Source organism: Indicator indicator, chromosome 16 (genome assembly GCF_027791375.1).
Source record: "Indicator indicator isolate 239-I01 chromosome 16, UM_Iind_1.1, whole genome shotgun sequence".
Lineage (NCBI taxonomy): Eukaryota > Metazoa > Chordata > Aves > Piciformes > Indicatoridae > Indicator > Indicator indicator.
Genome location: NC_072025.1, coordinates 283,101 through 305,778, shown reverse-complemented (window position 1 = coordinate 305,778; position 22,678 = coordinate 283,101). Strand labels below are relative to the sequence as shown.

The 22,678-nt window shown below is 60.7% G+C and overlaps 2 protein-coding genes across 2 annotated transcripts in view; one reads left to right on the top strand and one right to left on the bottom strand.

Moving 5' to 3' along the window:
• The first annotated feature begins 6,109 nt into the window (after positions 1-6,109).
• DUOXA2 (dual oxidase maturation factor 2) lies at positions 6,110-12,985 on the top strand. Its single transcript, XM_054388104.1, has 6 exons — positions 6,110-6,256; positions 6,389-6,446; positions 8,495-8,629; positions 9,450-9,663; positions 12,025-12,239; positions 12,786-12,985. The coding sequence occupies exons 1-6, from the start codon at positions 6,110-6,112 to the stop codon at positions 12,983-12,985; spliced, it is 969 nt and encodes a 322-aa protein (XP_054244079.1).
• Positions 12,986-17,793: 4,808 nt separating this feature from the next.
• Positions 17,794-22,678, bottom strand: part of LOC128972234 (dual oxidase maturation factor 2-like) — an 11,303-nt gene continuing 6,418 nt past the window's right edge. The window contains exons 2-4 of the mRNA XM_054388102.1: positions 22,541-22,674; positions 19,077-19,291; positions 17,794-18,026 (exon numbers count right to left, since the gene is read on the bottom strand). Coding sequence (XP_054244077.1) covers positions 17,794-18,026; positions 19,077-19,291; positions 22,541-22,674 — 582 coding nt within the window. The remainder of the gene's footprint in view (positions 18,027-19,076; positions 19,292-22,540; positions 22,675-22,678) is intronic.

Genomic DNA, 22,678 nt, shown 5'->3' with positions numbered 1-22,678 from the left:
GGGGGCATCTGAGACACCCACCCCGAGCCTGGGAAAGCTCTGTCAGGAGGTCTCAGCTGGTCTGAGAGCTTTCTGCTGGAGCAGGACCTTGGGGTACCCCAGCTGTAGGTCCCCAACTATTCATCCATGGCAGGAAGATGCAAAGCTGTGTCAGCTCTGTTGTGAAACATGCTCTCCAAGACAGGAACAGGCACATGTCCGCACCCTCCCTGCACACACATCGACCCATCCAAGCAAATTCCAGCTGGGAACATGTTGGGAACAACTTCAGCATGCAGGCAGGCAGCCCAAAGTGTGCTAGAGCCTCAGATTGAGAGCTCTTGATCACCCTTGGGCTGGTCAATCCAAGCCTATGGGGAGGTCTCTGGAGGCTTTCCAGCCCTGCCCATGGCCAGTGTGCCACAGTGAGGGAGATCTTGCTCCAAGCAGGAGGTTGGATCACAGCCTTCTGAGGGCCTTTCCTACCAGCACAGAACTTCTCATCCATGGCTCTATGTGGCCTCTATGTCTTCCTACGAGTTACTGAGCACACCAGCAGCTTCTCCTTCCTGACCAAACCTCAAGAACCATTTCCCTTCCCCAGGAGCAGCTCTCCCTGGCAGACACTGGTGTGTAAAGGCCTGAGGAGACCCTGACCCCACATCAGCCTGCCTAGCAAATCTTCTCCAGCTATACACATCCCCACAGGATGCACTCCAGAAGAGGCACAGGCAGATGTGGGCCAAGATGTGCACCTCCTGTGTGGCACTTAGCTGTCCCACAAGCTCCTTTCCCATGCTTCAGCTGAGAAGCTTCACCTTCCCACTCCCCACTGTGCTCTCCCACATGTTAAGAAGCAGCTGCCAGGCTTCCTCAGAAAGCATCCCCAGCTCCCACACCTGCCTTCAGGACTTTGCAGACCATCTTGATGTCATGACACCAGCCCATGGTGCAAGCCTGGAACAGCTCCAGAGGCTTCTCAAGCTTGCCAGGAATTTTGTAAGGTCCTGTGAGCCCTCCAGCCTCTGTTTTTCCAGATCCCCTGTGCCACCCTGGGGAAGCCATTCCCTCCCTCTGCACTCCAGCACTCACTTCCCCTGCCTTGTCTTCCCCCACCAGAGAGGATCCCTGTGCCCTCTCAAGGCCTGGAGTTTCCCATCCCTTCCAAACCCATGCTGCACAGGGTGCAGACTCATGGCTTCCCCCTGAGCACTCCACCTCAGCAGCTCTGCCTCCCCCCAGGACTCCAGCCTCCTGAGCTGTCCCCAGAGCCACATGCCAGCTGGGAGCATAGGACACACATCAGCATCCTGAGAGAGCAGCAAGCCCCCTGCAGATCTTGGTGTGACCATCCAGGAAGGGGAGAGCAGTTTCAAGGCACCTGAGAAGCCCACAGCCTGATCCTGGTGGTCCTTGTTGGTCACAGCTCATTCCTAGCTCCCCCCAGAGCCAGGACTCCTGGGGCACCCCCACCTCCCCCTTCCCACCCACCAGCCTGCCCTGAGGTTCCAGAGCAGGCTGCATCTGACCAGCCTTGGATGTCACCCAGAAAATCCCCAACCTGGGCACTTGCCAAGGGCAGCAGGCATGCAGGGACCAGTGCTGTCTGCAGCTTTCCCACCTGGGGACCCCTCTGGGGACCCCCTAAGGACAGCCCTGCCCCAGTGCTACCTCAGTGCAGGAACTCTTCCCTTGTGGGACATAAGAGGTCCCTGTCTGTCCCCACAGTGTGCTGTGCCCATGCAGCCAGGGACATGCAGAGTCCCAACCCTCCCTGTCCTGTGTGCCCAGCACCCAGCAGCAGGGGTGCCTGTGGCTCCATCACAGCCTGCAGGTGAGGACATGCAGGACCCCATCCCACCCATGGCACAGACCCACACAGTCCTCCCTCCATGGAGGCAGGGATGTGGCTGGTCCTGGCCTCCTGGCACCTCCTGCAAGCGTGTCCCATGCAGGCAAGGACAGCAGTGGCCCTGGCCCCTTGGTCCCCATGCAGATGGGGGGTGTACCCCCATCCCTCCCTGCAACTGTCCCCCAGGCAGATGGGGACACCAGCACCCTGGCGCCCAGGGGGTGGGGGGACACCTGATCTCATCCCACCCAGTCTATCACACAACAAAGAAATCTGTGGCCCCACCTCTCCCATTGCCCCACGCAGGGCCCCATCCCAACTTGCCCCCCCCCCAGCAGGAGGAGAGAGGAGGAGAAGGACTCGATGATCTCTGGAGATCCCGCCCAACCCCCCCCCACCTCCCTCCACTGGTGACAACTCGCAGCCCGACCCCCCGCAGTCAGCAGCGTGTGCGGCCGGTCCCCACCACAGGGCAGGAGGGACACGCGTGGCCGTGATCCCCCGGGCCCCCCTGTGCGGGTGGGGACATGCCTGGCCCCAAACCCCTACGCTTCCCTTCCCACACAGGCAAGGACATGCGTGGCCTCAGTCCCCCAGCACCTTGCCCCTCAGGTGGGGACCAGACACCTCCCCACGCAGGAAGGGCACTCATGGCCCCAAGCCCCCAGACCTCCACCCACAGCGAGGGACCCTGGTGGTCCCAAGTCCTCATACACCTTGTCCCACAGGTAAGGAGCAGACCCCTCCCCACGCAGGCCACGACGAGACTGCTCATGCAAGCAGGGCCACGCGTGGCTCCCATCCCTCAGGACCCCACTACTCGCCCACGCACATGAATCACGCATAGCCCCGATCCCCAAAACACTCCCTCGGCCCACCCGAGCAGCTGGGGACATGCGCGGCTCGGACCCCCGGGACCCCTCCTACCCACCTCCGTCCTGCAGCGGGGCCCACGCGTGTGCGGAGCCGGCGCGGCGGTGCTGACCGTGCTGCGGCGCGGCGGGCAGTGCTGCGGGGCGGGCCGCTTCCGCATTCACATAGCGCTCCGCTCCCGCCGCCGCCTATAAGAGCCCGGTGCGGGCCGTTGCTGCCCTCCGAGCTCTACCGCCACCGCCCGCAGGTAGGTAACCGGCCAAGGGCTGCCGCCCCCGGGGCCGCCCCGTCCGCGCCCCGCTGCCCCCAGCCCCTGCAGCCCTTCGAGCGCTCCGGGGAGCAGCCCCTGCATCCTGGGACGCTGCCTGCGCTGCTCGGGGGGTCCCGGCTAGGTGAGGGGCAGGGTGGGGAGGGGAGGTGCAGCCCCTTCTCGAGGTGCCCGGACGGTTTCTCCTACCCCGACGTGAGCCTCTAAAAGGGGCAGGGAAAGGGCAGGGAGCACTGCTGCAGCCCTGCGGCTCTGAGCATTCAGTTCCCAGGGGACAGGATTCCCCCAACCCTTAGCAGCCCCATCCGGGATTGCTGTTGGCTCTGCTTGCAGAAGCTTTGGGCCAGATGCTTCCAAAGCTTCTTTCCAGCTCACTTTGTCCTGGGGCAGGAAAACAAAATTTGTGTGTGGAGAAAACCCTGGGGTTTGAGCAAACTTCCTGCCTCCTTTGCCTCTCTCTCCTCTGCCACTCCAGAATCTTTGGAGACAAAGGTAAGTTCTCCTGTTCTGCTGACCTGAGGCTGTGTCTCCATACATGGTGACAGAGGACACCAGAGGGGCTCTAGAGCCACAGCCATGCTCCTGCATGGAGGATGCTTCCCAAGGTGCAGCTTCAGTTTACTGCTTCACAAATTGCATTGGGTTGGAAGGGACCCTCCAAGGTCACCTTATCCAACCCTCTGCGCTCAGCAGGGACATCTCCAGCTGGAGCAGGCTGCCCAGGGACACATCCAGGCTGATCCTGAATGCCTCCAGGGACAGAGCCTCAACCATCTCCCTGGGCAGCCTGTTCCAGTGTCTCCCCAGCCTCATTGTGCAGAACTCCCTCCTGATGTCCAACCTAACTCTGCCCTGCTCCAGTTTCAAACCATTGTCCCTATCCCATAGCCCCTTCTGAACAGTCCCTCCCCAGCCTGCCTGGAGGTCCCCTGCAGATACTGAAATGCAGCTCTGAGGTCTCCCTTCTCTTCTCCAGGCTGAACAGTCCCAGCCTGTGCCCAGAGCAGAGGTGCTGCAGCCCAAGTTTCTCCTGCCCTGAGCTGCAGCCACCAGTTTTCCACTCCAAAGCTGGGAGAAACAAAAAGCATAAATGCCAAGGAGCTGCTCTGCTGTGCAGGGCAATCAAGTGAGGATGATGGGACAGGCGGCAAGAGGAGGAATTGTTTCCCTGAAAGTGCTCTGTGAAACAATTCCCAGCAGCTGTGAAGTGCAGAAGGAATGCAAACCTCCCTTGGAACCGCTTGAAAGCTGAGCTTTAGTGGGGCAACACTTCCCACGTTGTTTCCTGGATGTTCAGGTGTGCTGCTGCTCTGGTTTGAGCCATCAAGAGTTGCCTTTGGGTGCATGCTTGGAAACCCTTCCTTCCCTTGCTCCACCTCAGAGGAAACCTGGGCTGAGGTCGAAGGAGCTGGGTGGAAATCAGCAATTTCACTGCTCCTGGCTTACCTCCTCATTTCTTTTCTCCTCCTCTTGCAGCCCCTCAGACTGTTTTGTGGGCACCTTTGCTGGGCTTAAGGACCCCACAGCTGGACTTCAGTCCCACCTTGTAGCACTGAGGAATCATTTATAGCTCCTGCTTCCAGGTACTCCAACCAGGAATGGCACTGGAATGCTGCCCTCCTCCAGACTTGGCTCTCCAGGGAAACAGCCCCAAAGAGCTGCAGCAAAAATAGCCCCAGAGCAGCCCTGTCACTGCATGGCAGCTCTGCCAGTCCATGCAGCCTTGTCACTGCAAGGCAGCTCTGCCAGTCCATGCAGCCCTGTCACTGCATGGCAGCTGCCAGTCCATGCAGCCTTGTCACTGCATGGCAGCTGCCAGTCCATGCAGCCTTGTCACTGCAAGGCAGCTCTGCCAGTCCATGCAGCCTTGTCACTGCATGGCAGCTGCCAGTCCATGCAGCCTTGTCACTGCAAGGCAGCTCTGCCAGTCTGTGCAGCCTTATCACTGCAGGGCAGCTCTGCCAGTCCAGAGCAGAGTCAAGAAGAGGTCATGTCCAGAGCTTCCACCCACTTCCAGGGATTTGGGACCCAATTTTTTGTGGCTGAACGGCTTTGGGTTGGATCTTACCTAGAAATGCAACTAATGCTCTCTGCAGAAGATGATCATAAAGTCAGCTCTTGCACGCAGGGAGGGAAGGAAACTGTTTGAGGCATTTGAGCTCTACTGCTCCCTGGCTTGAGCAGACTTCCAGTGGTGATGCTATTAAAGCAGAGTCGAAGGACTAAGCATGGAACTGATCTAACCCAGGAATGGGGAAGCTCTGGAACTGAGGTGCTGGTGGCACTTCAGAGCCACCTCCACTTTGTTATCTCATCTAACTCCACTTCCTTCAGCCTTGAGCTGTGTTGTTCATATCCTCTTTGGACCCACATCCCAGCTCTAGAAGTTGCTTCTGGCCCTTCTGGATTAAGCACAGGCAGAGTCCTCCCTCCCTATATTGTAAATTTGCAGCTGCTGGAAAAAAGCCTCTTCAAGGAGGGGTGGTGGAAGGGAGGTGGGGTGGTGGAAGTGAGGTGGGGGTGGTGGGAGAGAAGGGGGGTAGTGGGAGGGAGGGGGGGCGGTTGCCTCTTCAAGGAGAGGGTGTGGAGATGGGGTGGTGGACTTTGTTCTGCTTGGCACCAGTGGCCCCTGGCTGGGGCTGATTTTGCCACTGAAGTCAATGTGCTGAGCAGTTCTGTGTTGTTTTGGAGGAAGGCTTCACCTGCCGGTGGTCACTGGTTCGTGGACTTCCTCTAAGAACACAACACAAAGCTTTCAGCCCTGGTTGCACCTTCTCTGGCTGGGGAGGAGCTGCTCAACAGGTTTCTGGGCGTGGGCTGCTCCTCAAGCTGCAGCAGGACAGGGACTTTTGGTTCCCCAGCTGCCACCGTCCGTGGAGGCTGACGGAGCCCTGCCCCAGACACCTCCTCTCCTCCACCAAGGCCTTTTGGGTGGTGTTTCTCTGCTGGGGATTATTTTCACCCTACCCCTTTCCCTCAGCAAAACATTTCCTTGTCCCTCTGGGGAGTTCTGAGGTGGACCTGCCACAGCTGGGTCGCTCTAGAGCTGAGCTGGGGCTGGCCGCCACAGGCTGGAGGCAGCTGGGCAGGGTTCCTGCTGTGACCACCTCTCTCCCACAGGCTCCTGGAGCTGCAGGATGAGTCTCTTTGATGGCATCTACCCCTTCTACCCACAGAAGAGGAAGGCTGCTGTGTTTGACATCAGCATCATCATGGTGATCATGGTCTTCCTAACGCTGGCCTGCAGCTTCCTGCTCATCATCCCTGGCATCCGCGGGCGGGCGGTGCGTCTGCCCTCTCCCCACGCTCCAGGTGCTGGGCACTCCCCAGTGGCTCAGGCTGAGGCAGAAGGGCAGATGGGGCTGCTCCCCCTGCCTGGTGTCCCCCCTGCCTGATGTCCCTTTGTCCTCCCGCAGAGGCTGTACTGGACTCTTCGTGTTCTCCTTAGCCTGGCCGTGGGGGTGGTGATCGTTGGTGAGTGTTGCACAGGCTCTGGTGGGGGACTCAGCCCTGCAGCAGAGCCTGCACCTGGCACATGTCAGCTTGTGGTCCCATGCATGGCCTGGCCAAGGCTGGCTTCAGGGTTTGCCCTAGCTCTCCTCCTGCTCTGCAAAGCAGTCTTGAAGCTTCCCAAAAGGGCTTCCTCCTCCCTGGCACCGGGGCTGGGAGCACCTGGAGGTCTTTGTGGTCTCTTCTGGATGAAGAGGGAACTCCTCAGAGGCTGAACTGGCCCAGCTCTGGTGGGTTGCACAGCTCCATGTTCCTCTGACCATGTGCATGAGCAGGACACAGGAACCACCACAAGCCCGTGGATGAATTTGCTCTTGCCAGCTTACCAACCAAAGGGTCCCTGCAGCAGCACCCAGGCTGAGGCACAGGAGCTGGGACACAGGTGCCATGGAGCTCAGTCCTTGCCTGAAGACCATCAGCCTTGCTGGGTTCAGAGGTCTTTCAGAGACCCCCAGCCAGATGTGGCTCATCACCATGCTCTGAGCTCACCATGGATGCAGTTGGAGTGTGAGAGGAGCCTCGCAGTGATGTGGAGAGAGCAGGTGGAAATAAAACACAGTTGGGGCAGAGCCTAAGGCAGGGGGATAAAGATCTTCCAAGGAGCAAGGCAGGAAGGGCTGAAGGAGAGGATTTGATCTATCACAAAGCAGGAAATCTTCAGTAACAAACAGGGCTGGTGGTGGAAGGCAGGTTGTGGGGTTTCCAACTTGGACAGGGCAAGAGGACATGGAAGCTAAAAAGGTACTGAGGGCACAGAGGATGCCAGATGGGGAGAGCAATCAGCCCTGCCCCTAAAGCAAAGAAATTCTCCTGCCATGAAGACCAGGCCAGGTTACAAGACTGCTTGGAGAGGGATGATGTAGGACAACTGAAGTGACCCAGCCCCTGGTTCAACCAGGCAGCAGAACCAGAGAGCCAGGCTGCCACCAGCTGCAGGACTCTGCTGGCTGGCACCTGGGTCAGCCCAGCCTGCAGTGGTCAGCCTCCACCTGGAGAGGTTCATGGTCTGCGAGATGCCACCAGAGCTTCTGAGAGGTTCACCAGAGCTTCTGGGAGATGCACCAGCCATGGTGCCAGGATGGAGATGGCAGGGAGGCAGGGCTGGCTCCACAGCCCTAAGCAGCTCAGCTCTGGAGGGCCAGCACTGCTCTGATTTCAGGGATGCAGCTGGGTGCTGCTTGGGCACACAGGAGGAATTAATTGTGCCAAAGCCAGCCTCAGAGTTTCTGTCTGGTGGCAGCTGGGCACATTTGAGCCTGCAAGCAGAAAAACATTCCTGCAGAGCTGCTACTGGATCAGTGCCCTCGGAAGTTGATTCAGCTCCTGGCCTTAATTTTGGGCAAGTTTTCTTGTTCAGCCCAAGGTGAGATCATCGCCTTCCCTTTGATCTCATCCCGCTGCTGGGAATCAAAAGCCTGCCACAGAGTGCTTCAGAAAGGGACACCTTGCTGCAAAGAGCAGGGGAACAACCCCTCCTCCCCCCCCCCCCGTGGGATGGCTGTCAGAGCCCTGCTGGTGCTGGCCGAGCCCTGCTGGTGCTGGCCACCCCTCTGCACCACCTGTGTGTGAGTGATCTGGGCCGGCAGCGCGGCGTGGGGAGCGCAGCAGCGCTCTGGACTCACCCCTGCTCCTGAGCTGAGGAAAGGGCTCAGGTCCCAGTCCTGGGCTCTGCCATGCTGCCATGCTGGGGAGCTCGCAGGCAAGTCCTGGAGAAGATGTCCCAGAAGTGCTCAGGTCATGGAGTTCATCCCTGTGACTGTGAGCTACCTCACTCCTGGGTGCAGGGAGTGGACACTCAGCGAGGGGAGGACATGAGCTGTGCCAGGGTGTGGGAGCTGCTTGGAAGGCTTCTTCCAGCAGGAGCTGGTTGAGGCACGTCCTGGCGGCTGAGTCAGCTCCTGCCCTCCCTACACTCCCTTGTGGTGCCATGGTGGGAGCTCACCCGTGCTCCTCCAGCACAGCAGAGCCCCAGGCCAGACCCTCTGTAACCCCTGCTCCCCTTCTGCCGGCAGTGGTGCAGTTCACAGGGGACTGGCAGAGCGGCTGGGTGAGAGCCAACACCTCCTACAAGTCCTTCAGCCCTGCCCTGGTCAGTGCAGAGGTCGGGGTGCACGTGGGCCTGGCAGGGGTCAACATCACACTGCTGGGTGAGTCTGCAGTGCCCCCATCTGCAGCTCCTGCCCTGTCACAGCCCCAGGAGTGGCCTGGGATGCAGGGAGGCTGGGACATGGCAGGCTGGGGAGGAGCTGTTGGAGAGCAGCCCTGTCGAAAAAGACTTGGGGGGTGCTGGTGGTGAGAAGCTGGAGATGAGAAGCTGGCCAGGAGCAGGCAGTGAAAGCCTGCAGCACAGAAGGCAAATCACAGCCTGGGCTGCATCCAAAGCAGCACTGCCAGCAGAGCCACAGAGGGGATTGTGCCACTGTGCTCTGCTCTGGGGAGACCAAACCTGCAGTGCTGTGTGCAGGTCTGCAGCTCTCAACACAGGAAGGACCTGGACCTGATGCAGAGGGTCCAGAGGAGGCCATGAAAATGCTCAGGGGCTTGGAGCAGCTCTGCTCTGGGGACAGACTGAGGGAGCTGGGGGTGTTCAGCCTGGAGAAGAGAAGGCTCCAGAGAGACCTCAGAGCATCCTGCCAGGACCTGAGGGGGGCTAGAGGGAGGCTGCAGAGGGACTATTCCCAAAGGCCTGCAGGGACAGGCCCAGGGGCAATGGCTCCAAACTAGAGCAGAGCAGATTGAGATTGGATGTGAGGAACAAGTTCTGCAGCAGGAGGCTGCTGGAACACTGCAACAGGTTGCCCAGGGAGGTGGTTGGGGCCCCATCCCTGGAGATCTTCAAGGTGAGGCTGGACAGGGCCATGGGCAGCCTGATCCAGCTGGGGATGTCCCTGCTGCCTGCAGGGCTTGGACTGGGGGAGCTTTGGAGTGTTCCGTGCTCTGTGCTGAGCTCAGCCTCTGCCTCCCCAGGAGCCCCTGTGGGGCAGCTCAACGAGACCATCGACTACAACGAGTTCTTCAGCTGGGGCCTGGGGGCAGACTACGAGCAGAGCTATGTGGCAGGGCTGCAGAAGGGGCTGCCCAGCCCCATCCTCTACGTGGCAGAGAAGTTCCGGGCACGGAGCCCCTGCGGCATGCAGGGGCAGTACCGCGGCGCCGGCCGCTACGCCTCCATCAGCCTCTGGTGAGTGCCAGCCCCGGCCCGGCCCTGCCTCTGCTCCCAGCTGGGCAGGGGGGAAGCAGGCAGAGCAGGGGCAGCCTGCTGCAGACCCCTTCTCCTCTGCCCACCTTCAGCTGCCCTCCTGCAGAGCCAGGGAGGCTCCTGCCTGGCCTCCCAGCTCCCCACAGACCTCTCCCTGCCCTCTGCCCTGCTCTGCAGAGTGGTAGCTGGGGGAAAGTTTTCTTTGTTTGGGGGAAAGCAGATGGCATTGTGTGGGGCTTGTGGTGCCAGGGCTTCTCCCAGGCAAGATCTGAAGCCCTGGTAAGACCAGGCATGATCTGATGAGCTGCTGGAGAGGCTCCAGAGGAGGCCACAGAGATGATCAGAGGCTGGAGAACCTCCCCTGTGGGGCCAGGCTGGGAGAGTTGGGGCTGTTGAGCCTGGAGAGGAGAAGGCTCCAGGGAGACCTCAGAGCAGCCTTCCAGGACCTGAAGGGCTCCAGGAGAGCTGGGGAGGGACTTTGGACAAGGGCTGAGAGTGCCAGGATGAGGGACAATGCTTGAGCTGGGAGAGATGGAGATGCCAGGTCTGTGATCAGCCCAGAGACCCTGGGGTGAGCAGATGGGAGGACTTGGTTCTCCCTGCTGGTCAACTCCACCTGTGCTGGGCACAGGACACCACCCTGCCTGGTGCTTAAGGACATGGTTTAGTGGTGACCTTTCAGTGCTGGGTTGAGGGTTGGACTGGATGGGCTTGGAGGTCTCTTCCAGCCAGACACATTCTGTAGCTTTATGTCGTGAGGTTGAACCTCCTGAGGTTCAACAAGACCAGGGGCAAGGTCCTGCAGCTGGGTCAGGGCAATCCCAGGCACTGATAGAGGCTGGGCAGGGACTGGCTGGAGAGCAGCTATGGAGAAAATGCCTTGGGGTGCTGGTGGAGGAGAAGCTCAGCAGGAGCCAGCAGTGAGCACTTGCAGCCTGGAAAGCAAATCACATCCTGGGCGGCATCCAGAGAAGTGTGGCCAGCAGGGCCAGGGAGGAGATTCTCCCCCTCTGCTCCACTCTGCTCAGACCACACCTGGAGCTCTGGGTCCAGTTCTGGAGCCTCTGTTCCACGAAGGCTCTGGAGGTACTGGAAGGTGTCCAGAGAAGGGCCACGAGGAGGAGCAGAGGGCTGGAGCTGCTCTGCTCTGGAGACAGCCTGAGAGAGTTGGGGTTGTGCAGTGTGGAGAGGAGAAGGCTCCCAGGAGACCTTCTGGTGGCCTTCCAGGATCTTGGGGGGGCTCCAAGAAAGCTGGGGAGGGACTGTTGAGGGTGTGAGGAAGTGATAGTACTGGGGGGGATGGAGCAAAACTAGAAGTGAGGAGACTCAGATTGGATGTTAGGAAGAAGTTGTTCCCCATTGAGGGTGGTGAGAGACTGGCACAGGTTGCCCAGGGAGGTGGTGGAAGCCTCATCCCTGGAGGTGTTTAAGGCCAGGCTGGAGGTGGCTGTGAGCAACCTGCTGTGGTGTGAGGTGTCCCTGCCCATGGCAGGGGGATTGGACCTGGATGAGCCTTGGGGTCCCTTCCAGCCCTGACAGTTTTATGGTTCTGTCGTGGTAGTGCTCCATCCCCACGGAGAGAGCTGGAGCTGCTGTCCTGAGTGGCCCAAAGGGTCCTGTGGACATGTGCAGGACCTTCCATCCCATCTGTGAGGATGTTCAGTGTCTAGGGGTGGGACCAGATGATGAAGAGCTGCTGCTGCTGTCACTGTGGGGGTGATCTCAGCTCTTTAGTAGGGTCTGCATCACCATGTTGCTGCTCAGCCAGGCTGAGCTGCCGGCTCTGTCCCCTCTCTCTCTCCCATGGCTTATGGGGAGCAAGGGGCACTGCAGTGCCATTCCCCCTGCTCTGAGTTCGGCAGCAGGGATGCAGGAGCTGGGAAAGGGACCTGGCAATGCAATGGAGTGAGAGCTGCTGGCATGTCCCTGAAGGCTTCTTCTGGGCTGGGGTTCCTCAACCAAGTCCAGGGCTGCTGGAAATGCCTTATGCCTGCTTCTGCAGTTGTGCCAGCCCCATGTGCTGCTCTCTGGGGTCTGCACCACCCCACCCGTGGAGGGGCAGGGAGCTGAGATGGTCAGGGCACACTGAGGCTGCTGTGGACTCCTGGAGGCTGCTGCTGCCTGTGGGCTGAGCCATGGGTGGAGGAAATGCAGGCTGCTGCCTTCTGGATACGGCAGTGCAGCTGCTGGCTCAGCCTGGGAGGCTTAGGGATGCCTGCAGCCGGCCCTCAGAGCTCCCTGGCCTCAGGCAGTGCAAGCTGCAGGCCAGAGCCCTCCTCCCCTGAGAGCATCCCAGGCTGTGGCTCCTGCACCACTCAGCTGTGAGGCTTCTCTTGTCTCCAGGGTGGCCTTCTGCACCTGGCTGCTATCCAACCTGCTCTTCTCCATGCCTGCCCTGGTGTATGGAGGCTACATTCTCCTGCTCACCGGAGCCTTCCTCAGCCTCTCGCTGCTCTCCTTCTACACCATCAGCCCCTCCCTGCCCTGCCCTATCCACTTCGGTCCTGCTGCCCTCTGCACAGCCTATGGGGGCTCCTTCTGGCTCACCCTGGCAGTGGGTAAGGAACCCCCATGCCATGCCAGGGCACAGCAGCCTGGCCCTCTGGCTGGGCAAGAGCCCCAGAGCCTTGCCCCCAGAAGTGGAGGTGAGAGCCTGGGCAGCATAGCTCAGCAGAGCCCCAGCCTGTGCCCGGGCAGAGCAGGGCTGGCAGAGGGTGGGGGGAGAGGGCTGGCAGGGGAGTGGGGAGAGAGGGTGGCAGGGGGTGGGGGGAGAGGGTGGCAGGGGGTGGGGGGAGAGGGCTGGCAGGGGTTTGTGGGAGGGGGCTGGCAGGGGAGTGTGGGGAGAGGGCTGGCGGTTGGAGGAGCACCAGCCCTGTGTCAGGGGTTGCAGTCCCTGGGGTGCAGTCATGCAGGGAGGTGGGGGTCGTTTGTCTGAGTGTGAAGGTGCCCAGCTGGTTGGGAGGTTCTCAGCACCCCCCAGAGCAGAAGGCCTTCTCCCGTCAGGGAGGACCCTGTGCCCTGGCAGGAGGCGGCCCGGGCAGGGCCGTGGGCTGGCAGGGGACTGCTGGTCACAGCAGTGCTCTCCGGGGGTTGTCACCTGCCAGGCTTGCTCTGCTTGGCGGCTGGGGTCGCTGTGGTCCTGCTGCACCGCTTCAAGTCGGACCTGCTGAAAACTTTCTTTGCCCTCCGCGAGGACCGAGCAGAGGAGTGCCGGAAGGTGACTGCGGTCCGCGGCAGCCCTCACCTCCTGGGCAAGGGACTGGCTCCCCTGCAGCCCTCCCAGCGCAGCCCCTGCAGCAGCTAGAGGAAAGCTTTTCCTGCTCCTTCTCTGAAGCTCGGCCCAAAAGGGCAGAGCAGGAGCTCTTGCTGCTGGCCCCAGAGACCCTTCCCCCTCCCAGCTGCTCTGAAGAGCACACTGAGCCCAGGCTGGCATGGGCACTTGCTGGGCAGGACCTTTGCAGGCTGTCTCTCCCTGGCCTTGCCCTCTGGCATAGGGCAGGCTCAGCAGAGAGCTGCCAGGCTGCCATGGCAGCAGCTCACAGCTCCCCTGACATAAGCTGCACTCTCCTGGACATCTCTGCCCCAGGAGATCTCATGGAGATGCCCTCCTGCTCCCTGCCCTGGCACAGCTTGGTGTTTCCAGTGTCTAGCTCCCACAGCAGCACTGAGCTCAGTGCTGAGATGTGTCCCAGGGAGCACCCAGAGCTCCAAAAGCCTCTGATGAAACCTGCCCGTTTCTTGCCCCAGCCCCAGCCTTCAGGTGTGCCAGGCACAGAGCTGCCAGGCTGGCTGCTGCAGGAGCTCCAGTCCAAAGGCTGCTGCAGAAACGCAGGCTGAGGGCACGAGGGGGGTGCCAGGGGTGCTGTGGTGATTGGGTTGTTGCCAATTTCAAACTGGTGCCCAGGGTGAGCATCAGCAGTTCCACCTGAACATGGGGAAGAGCTGCTTTAACTGAAGGAGGTCTGGAGCAGGCTGCCCAGAGAGGTGGTGGAGTCTCCATCTCTGGAGACTTTCCAAGCCCTCCTGTGTGGGTTCCTGTGTGACCCTCTCTAGCTGACCCTACCTTGGCAGGGGGTTGGACTGGAAAATCTCCAGAGGTCCCTTCCAACCACTACCATTCTCTGGGCCAAAAACGTGCCACAAGCAAGGAAGAGGAGGGAGGAATGATCCATCCCCAGCTTCATCCAGCTGGGGCACACCTGGGCTGGCTGGGCTCAGCACAACCTGCAGGCCTGAGGCCAGGAGCCAGGCTCAGCAGTGCCAAGCAACAAAAAGGGCACCAGGCTGAAGATGAGCTCCAGCACCAAGCCTGCTGGGCCTGGTGATGCCTCCAGGAGATGACCATACCTGGGCACTGGGGACCTGGCAGCTTCACTCCAATGAATTCTAAAGCCCTTACCTGCCCTCTTCTGGCTCTTTGCTTCCTGGGAAGGGACCCTCGTGGCTGTCACCATCATGGTTTCAGCCCAGCTGGCACCTGAGCCCCAGGCAGCTGCTGGCTCACTGTGCCCACTCTGGGGTGGGGAAGAGCTGGGAGAAGATGAAAGTTGTGGGCTGAGATGAAGAGTTTGTTGGAACAGGAAAGGAAGGAGGTGGTGGTGCTGGTGCTGGTGGTGGTGGTGAGCAGCAATGTGCCCTGGTGGCCAAGGACACCAACAGTCTCCTGGGGGGCAGGAGGCAGTGTGGCCAGCAGGGCAAGGGAGCTTCTTCTCCACCTCTGCTCTGCCCTGCTGACACCACAGCTGAAGGATTGTGCCCAGCCCTGGGCTCCCCAGTTCAAGGGGGACAGGGATAGAGTAGAATGAGTCCAAGGGAGGCTGGGAGGGTGCTGTAGGGACTGGAACAGCTCTGTGAGGAGGAAGGGCTGAGAGCCCTGGGGCTGGTTAGTGTGGAGAGGAGAAGGCTGAGAGGGATCTGATCAATGGCTATCAATAGCTGAGGGCTGGGGGGCAAGAGGCAGGGACCAGGCTCTTGTCAGTGGTGTTCTGTGATGGGACAAGAGGCAATGGACACAAACTGGAACCCAGGAGGTTCCACCTCACTATGAGGAGAAACCTTTTTGTTGTGAGGGTGCTGAGGCCTGGAGCAGGCTGCCCGGAGAGGTTGTGGAGTCTTCTTCTCTGGAGGCTTTCAGCGCCCCCTGGCTGTGCTCCTGTGTGCCCTGCCCTGGGTGATCTTTGCCTGGACTCCCTGCTCTCTGGAGGTCCCTTCCACCCTCTGCCAGTCTGTGATTCAGTGCTAAAAATAATGCTGCTGCTCACAGTGATAATCAGTGAGAGGAACAAGAAGAGAATCCAGAGATGCAAAGCAAGTGATGCACAAGGCTCCTGCTCACCACTCACTGTGCCAGGCAGCAGCCCTGGGCATGGGCATGGGCTTGGCATCATGCTGATGGACAGCCAGGTGAACCTGAGCCAGCAGTGCCCAGGTGGGCAAGGAGGCCCCCATCAGCCTGGCCTGGAGCAGCAATGGTGTGGGCAGCAGGAGCAGGGCAGGGATTGTGCCCCTGGGCTGGGCACTGCTGAGGCCACAGCTTGAGTGCTGGGTTCAGCTCTGGGCTCCTCACTCCAAGAAGGACATTGAGAGGCTGCAGCAGGTGCAGAGAAGGGCAAGGAAGGTGGGGAAGGGTCTGGAGAAGAGAGCTGGGGAGGAGCAGCTGAGGGAGCTGGGGGGGGTTTGGTGTGAGGAAGAGGAGGCTGAGACCTCATTGCTCTCTGCAGCTCCTGAGAGGAGGCTGGAGCCAGGTGGGGGTTGGGCTCTGCTGCCTAGTCTCAGGTGATGGAAGGACAGGAACTGACCTGAAATTGTGCCAGGGGAGGGTTAGGTTGGAGAGGAGGAAGAATTTCTGTACTGCAACAGTGGTCAGGGATTGGCAGAGGCTGCCCAGGGAGGTGGTGGAGTCCCCATGGACGGAGGTGTTCAGAACCCTGTGGCCATGGCAGCTGTGGCCATGGTTTGGGGCCATGGTTTGGGGGTCATAGTTTGGGGGTCATGGTTTTGTTGGGGTCATGGTTTGGGGCCATGTTTTGGGGATCATGGTTTGGGGCCATGGTTTGGGGGTCATGGTTGGGGCCATGTTTGGGGGTCATGGTTTGGGGGTCATGGTTTGGGGCCATGGTTTGGGGGTCATGGTTTGGGGGCCATGGTTTGGTGGCCATGGTTTGGGGGTCATGGTTTGGGGGTCATGGTTTGGTGGCCATGGTTTGGGGGCCATTGTCTGGGGCCATGGTGGGGCTGCACCAGGTACAGCTTCTTTTGCTGAGCCCAGGTGGAACAGAAGTGACCACAAAACAGGAGGAAAAAATCCAACCTGGCCCAGCCTGCAGTGAGCCAAAGGCGTGCAAGCCCCAGGGATGCTGCTCCCCCTCCCTGCATGGGCAAGGCTCCTGCTGGCTGCCAGCAGCCAGGAGCAGGAGGCTGCAAGCCCCCTGAGGACTGCAGCCTTGCATGCCCCATGGCAAGAGGAGCCCAGGTGCCCCTAGCTGAGTGTGATCCTCACTTCTTGTGCATTCATGCCAGCTGCACTCTGGGGCACTGCAGCCCCCCCAAACCCAGCTCCTCCTCTGCCCCTCTGCCCCTGAAATGTTTTCTCTTCCTCTGGGGGCAGAGAGCAGCCCTGGGCTCCCCCAGGCTGGTGCTGCCATCACAGGCATTGTGGGCAGCAGAAGCCAAGCCAACAGCTCCCTGCCTGTGCCCTTGCAGCCCCAGGGGCAGCCTGGCACAGCTCAGCCTTGCAGCAGGCTGGGGCTGGGGGTGTCAGGGTGCATCTGACCTGTCCCAGGGCTGTCACCTCCAGCAGCCTCCTTGCCAGCCTGCTCTGCAGCCAGCCCAGGAGCAGGTGCTGGATACAGCTGCAGGCAAACCTCATGAAGGTGAGTGAGGACAAGGTCAGGGTCCTGAGCCTGGGGAGGAATCACAGCAGGCACCAGGAGGGGTTAGAGGCTGTCCTGCTGGGAAGAGCTCCATGGAGAAAGACCTTGGAGCCCTGGTGGGCAGCAAGTTCTGCATGGGCAGCAGTGTGCCCTGGTGGCCAGGAGGGCCAAGGGCATCCTGGGGTGCAGCAGGAAAAGTGTGGCCAGCAGGGCTGGGGAGGTTGTGCTGCCTCTCTGCTCTGCCCTGCTGAGCCCACACTGCAATCCTCTGTCCAGCTCTGGGCTCCCCAGGGCAAGGGAGACAGAGACCTGCTGGAGAGAGTCCAAGGGAGACTGTGAGGATGATGAATGACTGGAACATCTGTGCTGGGAAGAGAGGCTGAGAGCCCTGGGGGTGTTTAGTGTGGAGAGGAGAAGGCTGAGAGGGAACCTGATCAATGTCTATGGATATCTGAGGGGTGGGGGTCAGGAGGAAGGTGCCAGGCTCTGTGTGGTGGTGCCCAGGGACAGGACAAGGGGCAATGGGTACAGGGCTGAAAGCCAGGAGGTTCCACCTCAGCATGAGGAGAAACTTCTTTGTTGTGAGAGTGCTGGAGGCCTGGGGGAGGCTGCCCAGAGAGGTTGTGGAGTCTCCTTCTCTGGAGGCTTTCAAGCCCTGCCTGGCTCTGTTCCTAGGTGCCCTGCCCTGGGTGCCCTGCCATGGCACTGGATGAGCTCTGGAGGTCCCTCCCAACCTCTAATACATTGTGGCACTGTGATGCAGGGCACCAGGTGGGGCAGCTCCACTCCAGAGAGCTGCTGGGGAGAGCATCCCTGGGTGGAGAGGAGCTCTTGGGGGCCTTAAGGTGGGGGTGCAGTCCTGGGTCTCTGCCTCTCCTTTGCCTCTCCATATCAGGTGGCTGCAGGTCTCTGGTGTCTCTCCAGGTCAGTGTCTGCAGCCTGGGGAGGGCTCTGGGGTCAGTTTGGGAGGGACTGAGGGGAAGGGCAGGAGCCCAGGGGCTGTGACTGGGCAGTCAGGAGTGGGGCAGGGATTCTGCTCACCCCAAAAGCTCCCCCAGCTGCTGCTGACTCAGAGAACAGCAAACAACATGAGAGCAGGCTTGTATTTGAGACCCCCCCCAGGCCTGCCTGCTGGCACCTGCCTGCTGTCTGGCTCTTCCCCCTGGGCTCCTGAGGGGGTTGGAGCAGAGACTGAACTCAGGAGGGGTCCTCAGGCTTTGCCCTGCCTCCCCCCAGGGCCTCACAGCCTGGTGGCTGGCACCAGCCTGGTGGCTGGCACCTGGTGAAGCTCTGCCAAGGGGAGCATCAGCACATCCTGCAGAGAGGAGCTGTACTCAGCTGGCAGGCAGGACTTGCCCTGCTCCTCCTCATCCTCTCCTCTTCCCTGCTCCAGGTCAAAGACAAACTTCAGCTTCTCAGGCTGCTGGGAATTCAGGAGGATGATGCCCAGCCCCAGCAGCAGGCACAGCAACCCTGCAATGTGGGCAGAACCATCAACACCCCTGCCCACCCCATGCCAGCCCTGACACCCCTCAACACCCCTGCCCACCCTGTGCCAGCCCTGACACCCATCACTATAACCTGCCCACCCTGTGCCAACCCTGACACCCATCAACACCCCCTGCCCAACCTGTACCAGCCCTGACACCCATCAACACCCCTGCCCAACCTGTACCAGCCCTGACACCCATCAACACCACCTGTCCACCCTGTGCCAGCCCTGACACCCCTCAACACCCCCTGCCCACCCTGTGCCAGCCTTGACACCCATCAACACCCCTGCCCAACCTGTGCCAGCCCTGACACCCATCAACACCACCTGTCCACCCTGTGCCAGCCCTGACACCCATCAACACCCCTGCCCACCCTGTGCCAACCCTGAAGTCCATCAACACCCCCTGCCCCTGAAGGGGCACTGCCAGCTACTCCTCCTGCAGAGCCACTGCCATCTGCTGCTGTTGCAGGGGCACTGCCAGCTGCTGCTGTTGCAGGGGCAGTGCCAGCTGCTACTGGTGCAGGGGTACTGCCAGCAGGAGGCTGCTCCCAGCAGTGCCCAGCTGTGGGGTAGGACATCCCTGCTGGGCTGCAGGGAATGGCCATGGCTGGCACAGCTGCAGGGCAGGGCCTGGATGGCAGAAGGCACCTCTGGCCATGGGCACTTCCAGCATCCCCTGAGCAAGGCTGCAGTGCCCTGGAGCTTAGCCCAGCTCCAGCCAGGGCCTGTCAGAGAACATTGCTGAGGCTGCCTCCAGGCCAGGCCTGCCAGGCTTTGCAGGGCATGGCTGCCCTGGCACCCCCTGGGCACATGGCCATGGGCTCTGCAGGGCATGGCTGCCCTGGCACCCCCCTGGGCACATGGGCATGCAGATCACTTTGGCCACGCAGGTCTCCTGGCTGCTGATCTCCTCTCAGCGCAGCCCTGGGTCCTGTGACCAGGCATGGGGGCAGAAGGGCTGAGGAGCCCCTGGGCAGCAGCAGGGCAGGGCTGGAGCACAAAGCCCCAGCAGGAGGCTCAGCACTCACCTGTGGCTAGTGTCAGCCAGAAGGACGCTCCATAGGCAGTCTGCAGGGCAGCTGGGCCCAGCTGGATGGGGCAGTTGGGAGCGTTCCTCACAGCAGAGAAGAGGAGCAGGGAGAAGAGCATCAGGGTGGCTGTGAGCAGCAGCATGTAGGCCCCCTGGAGTAGGAGGGGCATGGAGAGCAGCAGGAGGGACAGGAGCCATGTGCAGAGAGCCATCCTGCAAGGGCAGCACAGGGCTGAGCAGGGCTGGTTTTCACAGCACTGGCAGGGCTGGAAGGGACCCCAAGGCTCATCCAGTTCCAACCCCCCTGCCATGGGCAGGGACACCTCACACCACAGCAGGTTGCTCACAGCCACCTCCAGCCCGGCTGCAAAAACCTCCAGGGATGAGGCTTCCACCACCTCCCTGGGCAACCTGTGCCAGGCTCTCACCACCCTCATGGGGAACAACTTCTTCCTAACATCCAATCTCAATCTCCCCACTTCTAGTTTTGCTCCATCCCCCCCAGTCCTATCACTCCCTCACACCCTCAAAAATCCCTCCCCAGCTTTCTTGGAGCCCCCCCAAGATCCTGGAAGGCCACAAGAAGGTCTCCTCAGACTTGTCCTCTGCAGAGAAGGATCTGGGGGTGCTGGTGGGGGAGAAGCTGCCCAGGAGCCAGCAATGGGCACTGGCAGCCCAGAAGCTCAGCTCAGCTCAGCTGCCATTGGCCTTCTGGGCTGGCAGTGCCCATTGCCAGGGATGGAGAGAGAGCTGCTGGAGAGGGTCCAGAGGAGCCCCCCCAAGATCCTGGAAGGCCACCAGAAGGTCTCCTGGGAGACTTCTCCTCTCCACACTGCACAACCCCAACTCTCTCAGGCTGTCTCCAGAGCAGAGCAGCTCCAGCCCTCTGCTCCTCCTCGTGGCCCTTCTCTGGACACCTTCCAGTACCTCCAGAGCCTTCGTGGAACAGAGGCTCCAGAACTGGACCCAGAGCTCCAGGTGTGGTCTGAGCAGAGTGGAGCAGAGGGGGAGAATCCCCTCCCTGGCCCTGCTGGCCACACTTCCCTGGATGCAGCCTAGGATGTGATTTGCTTTCCAGGCTGCAAGTGCTCACTGCTGGCTGAAGCTGTCCTGCTCAGGACCCTTCCCCACTGCTCCACATGCCACCAGAAGCACACAGCCCCTGGCAACCTGCTCCAGCTGCTGGCCTAGGGACATCCCCTTCCACCCCAACCCATTCTGGGCCTGCAGGAGTGGTGGAGAGGGAACTCCATGTCTGGGGACATTCAGGCTGGAAGCTCACAGAGCAGCACCTAAACTGGGGAAAGGTCTTGAGCACAAATCTCCTGAGGAGCAGGAGCAGGGCAGGGATTGTGCCCCTGGGCTGGGCACTGCTGAGGCCACAGCTTGAGTGCTGGGTTCAGCTCTGGGCTCCTCACTGCCAGAAGGACATTGAGAGGCTGGAGCAGGTGCAGAGAAGGGCAAGGAAGGTGGGGAAGGGTCTGGAGAAGAGGGCTGGGGAGGAGCAGCTGAGGGAGCTGGGGGGGTTTGGAGTGAGGAAGAGGAGGCTGAGGGAGACCTCATTGCTCTCTGCAGCTCCCTGGGAGGAGGCTGGAGCCAGGTGGGAATTGGGCTCTTCCCACATGCAGCAAGTGACAGGACAAGAGGAAAGGACCTGAAATTGTGCCAGGGGAGGGTCAGGCTGGACATTAGGAGAAATTTCTTCCCAGCAAGGGTTCTCAGGCTGCCAAGGGGGGTGGTGGAGTCCCCATCCTGGTAGGGGTTTAAAAGCCCCTGGGATGTGGTGCTGAGGGATGTGGCGCTGAGGGATGTGGTGCTGAGGGATGTGGTTTGGTGGTAGTTGTTAAGCAGCAGTGTGGGGTCCAGTGGGTGAGCTCTGGCCAAGTGGTTGGCCTGTATGATGTCAAAGGAACCTTCCAGCCTCAGTAGCTCTGTGAGTCACACAGCCCTGAGCACCTTGAGGTGGCTTTGTCCCTCAGCCGTGAGCACCCTGAGGTGGCTTTGTCCCTCAGCCCTGAGCACCCTGAGGTGGCTTTGTCCCTCAGCCGTGAGCACCCTGAGGTGGCTTTGTCCTTCAGCCCTGAGCATCCTGAGGTGGCTTTGTCCTTCAGCCCTGCCACAGGTAGGGGACTGGAGCAGAAGCCTCTGGAAGTGCCTCCAGATAAACTTTCTCTTGACACTTGTGGTCCCCACAACTGCCCCAGGCAGTTCCCCTCTGCTCAAGGTGAGAACAGCAACAAGCTTTGTTTGGAGAGCCTTCCAAGGAGCCATGCCCAGGGCTGATTCAGCACCTGGAGAGAACCCAGCTGCCAGCCCTGCCCTGTGCCTGGCCCTGGGCTGGGCTCACTGGGGAGCTGAGCCTGGCAAACTGTCCTGTCTCCAAGGACAACAAAGAAAAGTGAGTTCATCTGAACACCCCTGCCATGGAGGGCTGGGCAGGGGGAGGTGTTCCTGCTGAAGAACATCAGGGCAGGGACCTGGAGCCTACATCCATGGGGGGAGGGGGCTGCAAAACTCTCTCTTCCCTTCTCCATGGGGATGCTCTGAGGCTCCACCACCACAGCACACACAAATGCTCTGAGTTTTACACCACAAGACAGCCTTTGAGCAGCCCCTTCACAGTCACTTCCACTGCCACCAGCAGGTCTCATGCCCTCTTGGGAAAGCAAGAAGAACCATGGATTGGCAGAGTCCTGGAATGCTTTAGGTTGGAAGGGACCTTGAGGATCATCCAGTTCCAAACCCCTGCCATGTGCAGGGACACCTCCCACCAACCGAGGCTGCTCAAGGCCTCATCCAGCCTGGCCTTCAGCACCTCCAGGGAGGAGGCAGCCACAGCCTCCCTGGGCAACCTGTGCCAGTCTCTCCCCACCCTCACTGCCAACAATTTCTTCCTCTTCTCCAGTCTCCATCTCCCCTCTCCCAGCTCATTGTCCCTCATCCTGGCACTCTCAGCCCTTGTCCAAAGTCCCTCCCCAGCTCTCCTGGAGCCCTTCAGGTCCTGGAAGGCTGCTCTGAGGTCTCCCTGGAGCCTTCTCCTCTCCAGGCTCAACAGCCCCAACTCTCCCAGCCTGGCCCCACAGGGGAGGTTCTCCAGCCTCTGATCATCTCTGTGGCCTCCTCTGGAGCCTCTCCAGCAGCTCATCAGATCATGCCTGGTCTTACCAGGGCTTCAGATCTTGCCTGGGAGAAGCCCTGGCACCACAAGCCCCACACAATGCCATCTGCTTTCCCCCAAACAAAGAAAACTTTCCCCCAGCTACCACTCTGCAGAGCAGGGCAGAGGGCAGGGAGAGGTCTGTGGGGAGCTGGGAGGCCAGGCAGGAGCCTCCCTGGCTCTGCAGGAGGGCAGCTGAAGGTGGGCAGAGGAGAAGGGGTCTGCAGCAGGCTGCCCCTGCTCTGCCTGCTTCCCCCCTGCCCAGCTGGGAGCAGAGGCAGGGCCGGGCCGGGGCTGGCACTCACCAGAGGCTGATGGAGGCGTAGCGGCCGGCGCCGCGGTACTGCCCCTGCATGCCGCAGGGGCTCCGTGCCCGGAACTTCTCTGCCACGTAGAGGATGGGGCTGGGCAGCCCCTTCTGCAGCCCTGCCACATAGCTCTGC